The following is a 16447-nucleotide window of genomic DNA, read 5'->3' on the forward strand; positions in this document are numbered from 1 at the left end:
CACGCCACCCAATATTATAATCATTTCTATGTCCTTTTTCAGAACCTTTGTGTGTCCTGCTCTATAATTGATTACATAGTTCAAGTGAAAAAAATATTTGCATTATTGGAGATGGGATTCACAAAACACTTATTAATTGTTCTTGTGGGACCACACATATCTTAGGCTTTTTGGGAAAGATGTGCAGGATGGTACCAGACTCTTTGTTATTATCTCTTTTGTGGCAATATCAGAAACATCACCGTCTACATGCTTTGGAACTGCCTAGCATGTAATGTGATTGTGTCACCTGGCAAATTAGGATCGTGCTGGAAGTGAGAGTGCATGAGCTGCCTGATTTGAGACAAAAAGGACTGTATAGGAAATGTAGTCTATGCGAGGGTGCAGCCTATGAAAATGAGGGCATCTGAACATTGGCCCTACTTAAAAAGAGATTAACTTTGTAGAAAAGAAAAAGAAGAAAAAATACAAAATAAATATATAAATATATAGGGATATACATTGTCATACACGTGCACATGGGAGGCAGCTAAAAGGTGTGATAGAAGGCCAGGAACCTAGATAGATAGATAGATAGATAGATAGATAGATAGATAGATAGATAGATAGATAGATAGATAGATAGATAGATAGATAGATAGATAGGCCTGGAAAGGCAGGGGACCGGGAGAGGGGCAATTCCTTTCCCAGGTTGCAAGAGGGTAGCCCTCCTGGACTGCATGGGAGACATGGAGCTTGGAAGCTCAACCCTGTGGGGGCTCATGGCCATCACCAGGGGCCACCTGGATGGTTCTGGAGCCATGGAATGTAGCACTTACGCTACACCAGGAAGTGCTGCCGGAACTGGAACCAGGTACACCCGGAGTACTTCCGGGTACCCACACAGCACTTCCGCTACACCAGAAAGTGCTACAGGAAGGCCACCAGGGAGCACCCAGAGCACATGCGGTGCATTATAAAAGAGGCTGCCTCAGGAGTGGAGGTGGCAGAAGAAGAAGAGAAGCAGAAAGAAAAGTAAAAGTAAAGTAAAAAGGAACTGAGTTATTGTGGCTTTTTGATGCACTGTGTTGCGTGTGTAGAAGAAAAGTAAATAAAAGTGTGCGCTTTTGGACATTGTGTGTCCTGGTGTCTGTCTGTAGTCTGGCTGAACGTCCACAAGGACCTGAATGAGAGTAATTCCACGCCAGACCAGAGGGTGGTGGAGTATACTGACCCTTTTTTTTGCAGACCAGTTACAGGAAATTCTGCCTGGCCCTGATGACACCACTTCCGGTTCCGGCCCCATTGATGACATCACTTCTTTAGCTTGCCTTTAAAACTGCCATCTTGACAATCTCAAATCAGTTCTATGTTGGACACGAATCTGTACACATCTGTACAACTAATTTATCCATTTACAGCCAGGAATATTATACGGGTGGATGCACCAGTCCTTTGTTTGTCTCTTTTATTTGTCTGTCGTTGACAACATATTCATTGAAAAGTTGCTAGAAACTATTACCAATTTTCCTGCAAATGACAATGGCCAAATGGCTCTGGAGGAAATGAAAACAAAAACGTCATGACTTGTTTAACTCCTAGTTGAGGAGACATGGTGCTGTTGTTCTTAACATTGCTGTCTCAGAAGTCTAGGAGACTGGGCTCCAGGCCTAGCCAATCACCAGGCATGTGGATTTTGCATGTTGTCTAGATGTGTGTTTCAACAAGCCCCAAAGACAGCCAAGTATGAAGTGTAGTTGTGTACATGAGTATTCCCTGCAATAAAATGGCACCCTGTTCAGGATAGGTCTCTAACTTGCTCCCAATGTTTCCGTGATCGACTCCTTGACTATACTGGATTAATGTTGTTCACCAATTGGATGGAATAATGGAACTGCTAACTGGTCTCAACATAAAATGCACTAAATAAGAGGATAGATGCTACAGAAGATATAGTGATCATGATTTACAGAGTTACATTTGAGTTCTATCATTTGAACTGGCCAGTGATTATCTTGAAATAACATAAAATGAACAGATGCTATTCAGCCAATTCTGCATTATTTATACGAGCTGTTCCCAGGTCAGGAGGAACCAGAAGAAGGAGAAGACTATCCAAGCAACAAGTACTGCAAGGTGGCACCCACTTTTTTAATGTACATGACAAGATATAATATGTGCCACAAAATTAATGAAAATGATTGGATGCACCCAAAGAACTATAACCAATCGACTGGCAGACCTCAGAGAGTACAATTTCCAAGAATTCTTATAGGATGGAAGGAATGTTATAACATGTAACAATTTTTTGCAGTAAAATTCTCTTTAATATTAGCCTTGTAAATTATATGAAAGGCCTTGTATCTCAAAACACAATTAGGATTTGAAAGTGCATTTAGCAAATTTTTTAAATGTTCTGTTTTAGACAAAGTGTAGTTTTGTGTTTAGACGAAGTGCACATCGTCCCTTTGTGCAAGGGTTTAGGTGGAACATAAGAACTGTTAAAGAGAGCAGACTTAACAGGAATGCAGAAAGCCAGCGGCACCCTACAACCGGCATTCCAGAGTGAGCACTATAAGCAATCGACTGTAGCTCTACCATCATTTGGTTAGCTTGCCTTCTGAGCTTGATCTTAAGCTTTGAGGTGTCAATCAAAGATAAGCTGACATCTCCAAACTCCAATAGACAAAAAGTCCATTCCTTTAAAATGTACAACAGCAAGCTGAAATGTGCCTTAAACTTAGAGGTAAAGTAATATACTTATAAGCAGAAACAGCATGTGTAACAAGGAACAAGTCATGATCCAATCAGCAGAGGCTATTTTGAGAGAATGCGCTGATTTTACAGCTAGTTGCCGCACCCACCACACAGTCAGAGGTTTTCTGTGGTGGCTGGAGTGCCAATCCTAACACCAACACCCACATTTTCCCTGCAAGTTGGAGGACCTGCTTGCAGGGCTGGATGCAGATCCAGTGAACACTGTCAATTAAAATTAAGTGAATGCATCACTTCTATGTCTTTGAAGGAGGAAGCTGACCACTCTGTTCAGAGCAAGAAAGAACTTTGTTTAGGCTTTAAATGTACTCTCTGTAGACGCTTGGAGCTGGATACTCTATTTTAGCTCTAAGGTCCACTCCTCCAAGCTTAAGCTGTGAGCCCAGTCTGGGAAGACTGAGAAGACTTACTTGAAGAAGTGAACTTCATTACCTAACCTCTTGCGGCAGAAAGAGTCATGGTTTTCCCTACAATGTGGAAGGAAGAAAGGCAAAGAGTCTGAAAGTGAGCTGAGGAAGGCAACAGCACACCATGGATGAAAGACTTTGTGACAAGACAAAGCGCACAATCCAACACAAGCCAAGTACTACATTTAAACTCAAAGCAGCAACATTCAACACCACACAGCATTGGACATCACTCTTAAAAGCTTGGTATGTTAAACTGTTTATCATCAACAAGATAAACAGGAACTGTAAGTATGTCATAAACAACCAGCTAAAGACCTTCTTTCTCATTTTGATTGCTACTATGTAACAAGCTAATGATTAACTGTGCCAGGTAAGCCTCTAGCTTTTAGAGGATTTTGTCTAAACGAAAGCCTTGAACTGTAATGTAACAGCTTAGCCAACTCTGATCCAAGGTTATACATTAGAGCAGAGGTAGGCAACGTCTGTCCTGGAGGGCCGCAGTGCAATGGCTGCAAGGTTTTTGTTCCAACCTAGTTTCTTAATGAGAAGTCAATTAATGCTGATGAAGCACTTATTGCTTACGTGACATTTTGATGCTTCATTTTAGTGGTCTCACTTGTTAAGGTTCCCCACCCTTAATTGCTTATTTCAGTCTTAAACAGCTACATTCACTGTTTAAATGGCTACTTATTAGCAATAAGATAATAAATGACAAAGGAGCCAGCAGTTCTCCATCCAACTTGTTTCCATTTACATCTGTGTGTGTTTATCATGCACTATTTGGTTTAATAAAACACTTAAGAGAAAAATGTGACAGACTGAAAATTATACATTTTAGGCTTCAAATCGTTTGGATGATATCCTTGAAAAGGAAAAAAATCTACGATATAAAAACCTAACATTGAAGACTGACAAGCTACAGGTTAGGATTCAAAAGTAATGAGCCTCCGGCAACCGTGGGTGTTGGCTTCACAATGCAACGGAGCTCCTACCGCTGCTTGGTGCGGTAAGATCGGCCTTGACGGGAACCCCTGTGCAGTCGTGAGTTACACGGTGGAATGGAAAGATCGTTAGAGCAACAGTACGCGATCAAGTACTTCGGAGTGAAGGGGATCATCCACTACGAGTTTGTCCCGCAAGGACAGACCGTGAATGCTGCTTACTACTTGGAAGTCCTGAAAAGGCTGAAAAGAAGCGTTGCGCGCAAGCAAAGGGACATCAAGGACAGCTGGAAGCTTCATCATGATAACGCGCCCAGCCACACCGCCTTCATCGTGAGCGCCTACCTGGCCCGGGTGAACGTTCCGGTGGTCCCCCAGCCTCCCTACAGTCCGGACGTGTCGCCTTCTGACTTCTTCTTGTTTCCGCGCTTAAAATCAGCGCTGAAAGGGAAACGCTTCGACTCGATCGAGGACATCCAAGCAAATGTCAAGGCAGCTCTTGCAACCATCCCGGAACAGGCCTACGTGGACGCCTTCGAGTCATGGAAAAGCCGCCTACAAAAGTGTATTGATGCAGGAGGTGCTTATTTTGAAGACTATTAATTAGTTGTACCGATTTGCCCAATAAATTTGTCTTTTTGAACAAAGGCTCATTACTTTTGAATCCTGTATACATTAAATAAGGTCTGAGACTGGCAGAGATTGGTTTCTAATTAAGCAATTGGGTTCGAATGAAAACCTGCAGCCACTGTGGCCCTCGAGGACCAACATTGCCAACACCTGCATTAGAGCAACGGCAAGTTGACTCTGACATCACTCAAAAATTAAATACAAAAATGAAGCGCTAAACACAAAAGCTTTGAAAAGCTAGAAAACTTCTTCGATGTTATTTTTTTGACCGCCCCTTCCCCTCTATTTTGTCAACTTCCTGTATAAGCAGATATTTCTATAAACCTTGAGTTATTCTGTTTCTTAAAACATTTATGCTTCATTTATGTACAGTATGTCTAATGTCCGGGATCCTCACTTACAAAGGTAAGAAAAGGAGCCTTTCTGAATTGTCTAATTATTGGCATTGCCAAAGGCAATCAATTAATCCATCAATCCACTCCTATTATCTGATACTACTAACACAATACCTACACTATAATGTTTTGATAAGAACGTATCAACAGAATTTTTGAGTTATCTCAAACTATCTCCTGCTTTATATGCCAAGTACTCAATTTGAGATAAGTTGAGATACACAGGAAATTACTCTGACTTATCTCAAAATGAATTGTTGATAGAGGTGTATGGAAAAAGGACAGGAAGATATTTTAAAACCATCACTCTTTTTCTTAAAAGATTAATCTAAATTCAGGGTGACAGTGGGCTGGGTTATGACAAGAAGTTATTCTGGAAGGCATGCCAGTCCCATCACCGGCCACACTTACTCTTATCTGACAGAACAGAGCCATCAATCAGCCTAAAGGCCCTGTCACATTAGATGACTGTTCCAGTAATTGCCTTCATTTACATCATCTTAGCCAGTCAGAGGTAGTCGACCAATCGTCTAATGTGGCATACCTAATGAGTGAGACCAATTAGTCAGCGATTGGCTAGGATAAAATCAAGCAGCCTTGAATTTCTTGTTCGTCAGAAGGGCAGGTTGTGTATGCGGGAGAACTGACAACCAAATGAATCAATGAATGCTCATCTGGAGGTACAATTCATAGAATGTCGTGACGAGGTAGGGAACATACATGTTGTGAACTTTACAAACAGACGAGAAGTTCATCTGTCTGATTTCCCATTTTTAACCATAACAGAATGGAAAAAAGACTTAAAGGGAAGAGATTGCTGCTGACCTGGCTGCAGCCATAAAGCTTGCCATTAGCTATAAGAAAGAGGGGCAAGCACAACTGCGCTGGAAGATCAGCGGCCAGTCGGTAAAAGTGATATGGGCTGTGGGTTTCAGTCATGTAATTTGACATAGTGCAGCAAAAAGATCAGCGACTCCAACTTGCAAATCTGACATATTCCACAACCAAAAGTTGTATAATATGATATCGGTTTAATCTGCACATCTCTGAGCTCTCGTAAGAAATTCAGAGTATCAGGAGAAAACCAACTCAGTTAATGAGAGAATGTGCAAACCATGTCTTTGGAGTTGTGAGGCAGCAGTGCCAAATACTGAAGCACTATATCACCCATTTCAATATAAAGCTGTATTGTAAAATGTCAAAAAGGCTCCTATGTGTATTAGTTTGATTTGCCATATGTATGATTTCTTTGTGCTTCCAGATATGCCATACTCTTAGTTCTTTGCTATATCTCTGACTTCCCCACTATGCAAAAAGACATCTTGTTCCTACAGACTCATGCAGTGCTTCAGTTTAATTAAATGTTGCATATCGGAACATTTAATAGCAATGCCACAAGCTGGATGCCCACCAAAGTGCCACTTTAGAACACGACAGGCTATTGACGCCCACTTTCCATGATGCGATTATTCAGCAGAGCAGCCTGAAAATTCTGTTTTATGGACACACCAATGTGGTCTTCAGAGTGAATGACAGCTAGAAAGCAATAAAGGCAAACGTGTGAATTGTGATGATGGCCCTGACACATGACATGGAGCCAAAGAGGCACAAAGATGACACTTAAATTAAATGAATTAGAACATTTCATCTCAAGTTTTCTAAAGCAGTGGACATCAACAAAACAAAGAGCCAGACTGATATTATTGGAAAATAAAAGGCATCCAGACTGGAACTGAAAATTTTGCAAAGCCTAGTGGAATTACAGCCACAAGGTGGCAGACTTGAGATCCGATTGCTGGCTACTTGTAATGTATATGTTGTTAAATAAGACACAATAGAATTTCCACACTATTAACTTTGGAACAGTTGCAAACTGATTGACTGCTCTGTTCATGAGACACAACTGGGGATATTGGTTGTCATAACGTACACTACTGTATATGCAGCATAATGGAATGATTGGCAGTTAGTGTAAAATACTTGAACTACTTCAAAGGTATCACATAGGCAGTTATAAAACTAGCAAGTGCTGAAAAAGAGGATGAAGTGAACTTTGATGGATTCAGTATAGACAGATTAAGCTATTTGTTAAAAATTCTGTGCATCACCTCTCAGGATTAAAGAGCAGTACAGTACTAAGTGTGCCATACTTCTTTAATACTTTGGGACAGCGTTCATCAAAGTGAAAACAGGTTGGTTGTGCCTATCAAGAAATAAGCTTTAGGATGATGTAGGCTCTATAAAGTCACTATATACTGTACACAAAAGTGATTGAAGTGATCACTTACATAAATTTGGGGAAATGTAGGGCATAAAACTTACATTATAACAGAGAGATTTTATTTTGAGATACTCTGGGTGTAAATCCTAATGTATTCCTTTCGGCTTTTGTACATAGTTCTGTGTTTGTTAGTTAGCTGGGCAGTTCTGTTCTGTGAGTAATCTCATATCATTTGGAACATTGATATTAAAATATTAGAATTCTCTGCTTAAATGTTACATAGCCCAAGATAAAACTTACCTAGTGAGAAGATGTCAGCATGGACTTAATGTGCCAGAAAAATACTGTTAGAGGATTAATCAAAAAGTACCATGGGTTGAGCTGAAACAGAAAGTGCTGAGCTCTATTGGCAATCTAGATGTCTTTGATAAATGTGGGACAAAGGACAACCATCATTTAAAGATCTGAGCACTCTGACAATCTGAGTGAAGATCTGAGCAGCTAAAAATATTAGAGAAGACAAGAAAACCCCAGTGCTTCTCAGTGTTTTGAGATCCAAAACATATAGATTGCTCTACCGCCTAATTGCCAGGCAAAAAGGGTTTTGCAGCCATTACAAGAGTTTTACAGCAATCCACAAGAAACATTATGACTCAAACACAGAACTGTTTGAAAAAATGAAACATTACATTTCTGGTAATATTTCATAATGCACAACAGGCTTATAACTATATTCACACTAAACCTTCCAGAATACACACACACACAACATCCCTAACCTTTGGTTCTCTGTGAGGTTCAGATGACGCTTGATATCGAGGAGCACCTCCTTCAGGAAGTTGAGGCGCTTCTCCTCAAACTGCTGACATTGGTCAAACACTTGCTCCATGTTCTCAATGTACTGCGGCGTGCACTTGTTCAGCTCCTCGAGGGCCTTCTCATACTTCTCCTTTGCCTGGATTGACAAAGTGTGCTTGGTTAGGTCAGGTGGCCAATAAGGCAAAGAGATAAGTAACAGCGTATAGTCTGGCAAGAATGCCCAGAAGGGCTACATTTTGGATACAACCGACCAGGAAGGATGGGTACAGGCTATAAGTTGTAAGTTTTCCAAATGCATATGACAAGAAGCAAGAACAAACCAGCATTGCAGCAAATAAGGAAAAAATAGAAAAACAAGAGCACAAGCATAGCTCTTTTCTCACCTTCTGAACATCTTGCTTGCACTTGTCCACCTTGTCTTGTAGTTTTTTCTGTTGGTCAGGGGTGACGGAGGCCTCTGCTTTGCTGTTGGCCTCTCGCTGGGCGGCCAGTTTCTCTTCTTTGCATGCCATGTGATAAGTCTTCTTTGCGGCCTCCATCTGAAACGAGCCATGGACACAAGAAATTCAGAACGCTCCTTCTCTGTCTTACTTTGAGGGGTGCTAATATTTTTTATTCTTGTATAATTACTGCAAGTTGGTGAAGAATGTGAAGTAGGCCTCAGGATTCTTGCATGTAACTTCCCTGTCATGTACTGTTAGTCTTAAAGTTCACCAGCATTAGCTTCTGATAAACTTTATCATTTCTACTGTGATAGATGCAGATATAAGAAAAGACCTCTAATATAACCCCATCAAGCAGGAGAAGAAGTGTGATAAGAGGTCTACAGCGAAATGTGATTTTAAATAAATAACTGAATCCTGGAGCATGCAGGCTCCGAATGGGTACGGGTGTGCGTATGCCGGCACAGATCCAAGGTTGATTGGGGTGCTTGGCTGATCACATGTGCATGTGCACATGAATGGATTGGTCAGGTGCTGAAGTAGTTGGATGACCACACCTGCATCCAATGAGGCAAGATATAAGGGAGCCTGCACAGCAGAGAAAGAGGTCCAGGAATAGAACAAGATCAGCTGAGAAGACCATGAGTGAGCAGCATCAGGTACCTGAGCAGAGCCAGTGAGCGAGCATGTGACAGAGAGGTGAAGCGGTCAAGGCAGAGCAAAGGATCAGCACTCTAGGGGCAGATTGTCCCCATTGATTTTTCAGAGGAGCGGGTTTGATGGTGGTGGAGTCCACCTCAGGGATCTGAGGGACGCCAGTTGTGTGAGAAAGAAGATGGGAGGACAACTGACTCTGAGCAGTCTGGCAGACACTGACGGAGGCAACCAAGATGGAGGTCAATGAGGAGTCTCCAAAGGCTGAGTGAGCCATGGAAGGAGGCAGAGAAAGATTAAGGACTCAATGGATTTTGTTTTATACTGGTTTGATTGCTGGATTGATTTGGATTTTAACTCATGGGCTATGCACTTTTTATAGACAATTTATTTATTTAGGAAAGATTGTTTTGCACTGCAATATAGGACACTGTTTCTTTGTGGATTTTAATAAAAGCAATTGGCACTTTTGTACCAACGATTTGCTGAATGTGTGTGTCCTCATTTGTCTGGCTCCTCTCAGTTCATGTCTACCGACGATTCCAGGTTCAAGAGGGTCCCAGAAGTAACCAGAGAGGGTGAAGCTAACCTGTACCACCACTGGAATCAGAAGCCACCGAACCAACTGTGATCGTATCAGAGTAGCACAGGTGTCACAACTGAAGATGGGATGGTAAAAGAGATATAGACTGCATGTGGATGGGTACACTTTACATAAACTAAAACTACAAAGTGTTGCCATAGATGGTCAGTCCTTTGCAAAGGCAGAATCTGAAGGTGTTACTCTACTGGCAGAGGGACTAGCATTTTGATTTGTGGCTGAATGGGAGATGATTAACTTTAGCTATGGCACAACTGACATGGAGTTTCTAAAGCCTTATGGTGCCTTCAGAGGCAAAATGAAAGCACTGAACCACAGGTCAGGAGACTCTTCCTGAAATCCCAAGAACACAAAAACCACTATTCTCATAAAATGGCAAAGATGTACATATGGAACACTTAGAACCAGTGAAGTTCCTCCTACTCTTTTGCTTTCAACACATAATAAACATGCATAGGAGAACCAGGTATAAGAACATAGAAATAACCTCAAATGAACACTAGGTAACTGGACAGTAAAGTATATAGTATAGTAGTATAGTAAAGTTGATCAGAAATAGACATACTAGCCATGAATCTGATCTGAGAGATGCTCCGATACATGCATTTCACCAATATCCTTGTTCATCAAGACTGTAAATATGTGGCCACATTAGTAGAGAAAAACTGACCAAAAGCAACCATCATGGAATGTTAGACTCAACTCATTTAAAAAAAGAGCACTGGGGGACTTTTATAATAGCATATTTACTGTATATAATTCAGAAACAGACACTTGCACACTCCGACCTCATCAATGGTCACACTCTGCATTCCTTACCAGTTCACAAGATTTGTGCACATCAGTGATCACAGAGTACATCAGAATCAGACATAAAATCATTCTGACCATGTTAAACAGAACACCATCTTCTAGGAAGACACCTAAATATGGACGCAAGGGCACCCTGACCAAGTTGCTTGGCAGAAGTGCACAAGGCACAGAAGGCAGGAGCATCATAGTGAAAAGGAGATGCTGCACCTTCTCAGGAGGACCATAGAGAGCACCTAAAAACTAGACAGTGTACAATGAGTTTTCCCTGGGTCTGAATTTGTATTTGGTGCTACTCTACATGCTAAGACCATGCCAGACATCCAGAATTGTGAAGTTCAATCAAGGTTTTTCAATTTTTCAAGAAAATTGTAATGGTAACATAGCATGTGGATTATGTCTACAGAGCTTTCCCTGGATTCCTCCACCCCTGGCTGTGATGGTACAGGGACTTGGTATGTGCTCTGTGTATTTTTTCATGACTTTACCTCCCTCTTTCAAGCCTGACCACCTCCATGACTTTATCACCCCTCTTTCATGCCTGACCACCTGACTCCTACAAGCTGCTCCTGCTTCTGCCTTTTCTTTAGTACTGCAGCTCTGCAGTGCCAGAGCCCTTGCCTGCCAGGAGCCCGCTGTCGCCTTGATCCTCGGCTTGTCAGAACTAAATTGCAAAATTAATCCTATCATCGCAGAGGAAGCCGTCAATAGCTAGAGCGTGACGGGATTTATCAAGTGCATCCTTGGTGATGAGAGCAGACGCAGTATTCTGGGAAGCATTTGCTTTCAAACCTCCATACACACATACACATGAACACACAACTTTCTACACAAGCACAGAGCAACCTGAGACACAGATGAATGATGTGTGTACATACACATATGCATAACAGCAGGCACACTGATTCACAGCCAAATGTGCTTATACATGCATATATACAAATCCTGCAGACAAACACATAAAGTAAGTCCTATGCATAGATACAAACAGAACACAATATAAAACAAATGTCCTGTAAATTGAGATGCACATGTATATACTGTACATGTACATGCACTTACACTCACAGAAGCATATACCGTATATAGACACATGTAAAGTACAGCACATCAGACATAATGGTATATCCGTGTACACAGACAACACAGGCATATGGAAATGTATAAATTTATACTATTGGCAGACACTTATGCACACAAAGAGCACTGCACGTGAAATACACAAACAGAAGCATATTTATATATTGTTCTTCTTTCGGCTACTCCCGTCAGGGGTTGCCACAGCGGATCATCTATTTCCATGTCTTCCCATTCTCTACATCTTGTTCTGTGACACCCATCACCTGCATGTCCTCTCTCACCACATCCATAAATCTTCTCTTAGGCCTTCCTCTTTTTCTCTTCCCTGGCAGCTCTATCCTTAGCATCCTTCTCCCAACATACCCAGCATCTCTTTTCTGCACATGTCCAAACCAACACAATCTCGCCTCTCTGACTTTGTCTCCCAACCGTCCAACTTGAGCTGACCCTCTAATGTCCTCATTTCTAATCCTATCCATCCTCATCACACCCAATGCAAATTTTAGCATCTTTAACTCTGCTACCTCCAGCTATGTCTCCTGCTTTCTGGTCAGTGCCACAATCTCTAACCCATATAACATATAACATTTTCATATGCACAACATAAAAACAAATATAAACACAGATGCATTTCCATGTCCTCATGGTCCAGCTTAGCAACACTCATATGCAGATGTGTATGCCTGCACATGGAGAGTACTTACAGACTCAAGCATACAAAAACAAAGCACTGCACATGAGGACACAGAGATGAACCTGTACATGCTGATATACACAGATGAAACACAGCACACATATCCACAAATACAAAAGCATCCTCACAAACAGACATAATGCACACACATATGGATACACAGCATACCATCACATAAACACAAAGTTATTTACCTATAGACATACTGTATACAGCATATTCACTCACATGTCCCAATGCACAGCTCAAAGACTGCTCAGATGCTTGCACACAACTATATGCACAGACTTCCATATCATTTTGGACACAGTTTCATAGGAAGCTTACTGCTGCTTTCTAGCAGTTGAGTAACTAGCAACCCCCCCAAAGTATCCTGTACTAAGGAGTTTCATTGAAAGAATGCAGCAGATTGTTTTGGCAGCAGAATCTCATCCTTCTGAATAGATGACAGGTGGTGGGGTAGGTTATGGCCAATCATGTGGAATATCCTTAGTACAGTAAATCTCAGATCTACATCCATTTGTGCAGTGAGGCTGAAATATGGTACAAGACATGTGCTTGGGGATGGGTAGGATGTAGAAAGTTGGAGACCCTTGGGTCCCTGAACAAACTCACCTCTTTAAGTTTCTTGGCCCAAGGCTTCTGTGCTTTTCGGAAGCCATCCTCAGCCTCTTTAGTTTCTTTGAAGCCTCCCATCATCTGCTTGTGGTATGCATCTTTCTGCCAGTTCTTGACCTTCTCCAAGTCATCGGTGAGGAGCCCATTCTTTACCTCTTGATGCAGCTCACTGACTTTGTCTGCTTCTGTCATCATAGCAATCCAGGCTTTCTCCAGTGTGCCATACTGAGGACCTAATGGCGAGAGAGAGAGAGAAAAGGCAGCTTCTGTTTGAAGTCAAAGCTAATGGTACACTGAATGCACTACATGCTGCACTTTCTATCTGATTAAAGAGTGACAGCCTTTTCCAAAAATAATTGTATGTCATCAACAGGGGGCCAAATTCAAAGGCATAAAAAATGAAGAAGAGGGTGGAAAGAAATAAGTGATACTGGATGTAGTTACACAGTGGTTCCCGCTTTTAAACGCTCAAGACACACTTGTTCTGTACATTAAATTTTCAAACTCCTTTGTCTCACTTAATGAATCTATTTAATAGGCAGCTACAAGCCAAGGGAGAACAGCAGGGGCTAACAAATCCCTGTTTACTAACTTGCAACGCCAGAAAGGAGTATAGGGGCACCATAGGTGGACGGACCTAACTGATGAATGTGTGAAGACAAATTGTGTTGGGAATGGGAGAAAACACCAGGCAGGTCAAATAGTGATAGGAGACTGTGTATTCTGAGCCAGTGCTGTTGAAAAGATATGAGGAGAAGCCACCAGTGGAAGGGAAATGAGTAAGGTAAACCCAGCACTGGACTTCAAGGGTAGCACTATGGTGTAGGCAAAGAGGAAATGGTGAGCTGCCGAACTCCAATCTAGCATTACAGTCATCATGAAAATTTACAGAGCTGTTGGAATTGAACTGTTAATGAATATTAGCTCACTGTGCAATATGTCCATACTTCCCTTTTCTGAACTTGCTTTGTCAGTTACTATGTATTATGAAGAACCAATACTTAAACATTAGACACAAGGAAAAAAATAATCATAGAAGGAACACTAGTTCAAAGCAGGTCACACTCAGACACATGCTCATCTTTTGGATATGGGAAGAAACAAAGAAAACTGATGCTGACATGGCAAGAATGTGCCAACTGTATATAAGAGGGACCATACCCGGAAATCAATGGCATTTCCCTGGAGATGTGTGCTAACCAATTAGACAATGGGGTATGTTATTAGGAACATCGCTAAACATATTACATTCTATGAGTGCTTCATCCATCCATCCATCCATCCTCTAACCCGCTGAATCCGAAGACAGGGTCACGGGGGTCTGCTGGAGCCAATCCCAGCCAACACAGGGCACAAGGCAGGAACCAATCCTGGGCAGGGTGCCAACCCACCGCAGGACACACACAAACACACCCACGCCAATCTAGAATCGCCAATCCACCTAACCTGCATGTCTTTGGATTGTGGGAGGAAACCGGAGCGCCCGGAGGAAACCCACGCAGACACGGGGAGAACATGCAAACTCCACGCAGGGAGGACCCAGGAAGCGAACCCGGGTCTCCCAACTGCGAGGCAGCAGCGCTACCACTGCGCCACCGTGCCGCCCATGAGTGCTTCAGTTTATACAAAATATACCCGGTACTCATTTAGTAAAGCAGAAGAGAACTAATTGAGATCAGCCAAGCGGGCACCAGCAAATCACTCTTTGCCAACCATAATAATAACCAATATATACGTATATACAGTATGGATAACTCTAGATACTCAATGAAAGTCAATGGTACTAAATCGCCTCAAACCTTTAAACTGATCACATGTGCCTTTACCTTGATTTGATTTTTTTCAATTGTGAGGCTTAAGTTTAATCTTCCACAATCATAATATACTGTTGGCACCTCAACGAAATAAAACAACCCACTTTCGAGATGTTGTATGTTATAATGGAGCACCTTACCTTTCTCGACAAGCTGCTTCCATCTCTTTGACCAGTCAGTCAGCTGCTGCCCATAGGCCTTTTCAATCTTGGCCCGCTCCTGGATGCAGTTCATGAGGTCATTGCAAAGTCTGTGCCCATCGTCAATCCTTTTCACTGCTCGCTTGTAGTTGCCCACCTGGCCAGGAGGATAAAATGTATGAAAGAGTGAAGATAAACCACATTGACTATAGGCTATCTGTTCAGCTGTTTCCATATTTCTACCAGTATTACTAGTGAATACAATACAATAAAAAGCAAAACAACATTATTTAAATGCAATATACTTAACACCATGTGCCCACACTATCAGGAAGGAGGCATACAAGTTCACCATTTTATCAACATCAGTAGTAAATTACAAAAGGAAATGGTTCTCATTTGCATATTTCTGAGTTTTTCACGGTTGCCACTGTGTCTAGACAGATGAGGGCATATCAGGTAAGAGCAATTGTCTCCTTATTTGACCTGAAAAACGCTAACCAGTGTAACAGATCTGTGATGTACAGCTGAAATCTACAAGACATACTGTACTTTTATTTAAGATCCTTGTTTGAGAAGAACTGTGTAACACATCAAGTTTAAAGTATTGATGTTTTAAAGTCAGTCATCATCCAACCTGCTATATCCCAACTACAGAGTCACAGAGTTCTGCTGGAGCCAATCCCAGCCAGCACAGGGCACAAGGCTGGAAGCAAACCCTGGGCAGGGCGCCAGCACACCGCAGGCGCACAGACACCCGCACACCAAGCACACACTAGGGACAATTTAGGATCGCCAATGCACCTAACCTGCATGTCTTTGGACTGTGGGAGAAAACCGGAGCACCCAGAGGAAACCCACGCAGACACGGGGAGAAAAAGCAAACTCCACGCAGGGAGGACCCGGTCCCCTTACTGCAAGGCAGCAGCGCTACCACTACGCCACCATGCCGCCCATGTTTTAAAGTGTAAAGGTTTATTCCTTTCACCTGGACTAAATGCAATATTGTCAGGTGGCACACTGGTACAGTGGATAGCACTGGAACTTGACGGCTATTGGACCCAGTTCAGTTTCTGACTATGGAGCCTAGATCACACCCAGGAGCCTCCAGTTTCTTCGGAAAGTGTAACTGGCTGTATCATTGTGCCTAACTATGCCCGATGACTGCTTCCTACATCTTCCCGATCTGGTTCTACTCTCTGCCTTATGCTGCAGGGACACCTTCTGCATTTCCAGGCAAACAGGGACTAGGGGATGAATACATCATTGGAGAGCAAAATGTCCAAAATTGTCCACCCTCTAAGTTTCCATCTACAGCTGCTGGGAGCTAAAAAGCAAGCCTTGTTAAATGACATGCTTTTATTCTACTGTCAAAAGAGTTTTACTTGTCCTTCCCATTCCCAGCTAATCTGGTCTGGTCTCG

The 16447-nt window shown here is 42.2% G+C and overlaps 1 protein-coding gene across 5 annotated transcripts in view; it reads right to left on the bottom strand.

Annotated features, from left to right (window-relative positions):
* Nucleotides 1-16447, bottom strand: part of pacsin1b (protein kinase C and casein kinase substrate in neurons 1b) — a 205747-nt gene that overhangs the window by 10964 nt on the left and 178336 nt on the right. For all 5 annotated transcript variants that reach the window (XM_039748686.1, XM_039748687.1, XM_039748688.1 and 2 more), the window contains 4 exons: nt 15025-15181; nt 13068-13303; nt 8554-8709; nt 8131-8306 (listed from right to left, as the gene is read on the bottom strand). In XM_039748686.1, the coding sequence (XP_039604620.1) occupies nt 8131-8306; nt 8554-8709; nt 13068-13303; nt 15025-15181 (725 nt within the window). The remainder of the gene's footprint in view (nt 1-8130; nt 8307-8553; nt 8710-13067; nt 13304-15024; nt 15182-16447) is intronic.

Source organism: Polypterus senegalus, chromosome 3 (assembly GCF_016835505.1).
Source record: "Polypterus senegalus isolate Bchr_013 chromosome 3, ASM1683550v1, whole genome shotgun sequence".
NCBI classification, from domain to species: Eukaryota; Metazoa; Chordata; class Cladistia; order Polypteriformes; family Polypteridae; genus Polypterus; species Polypterus senegalus.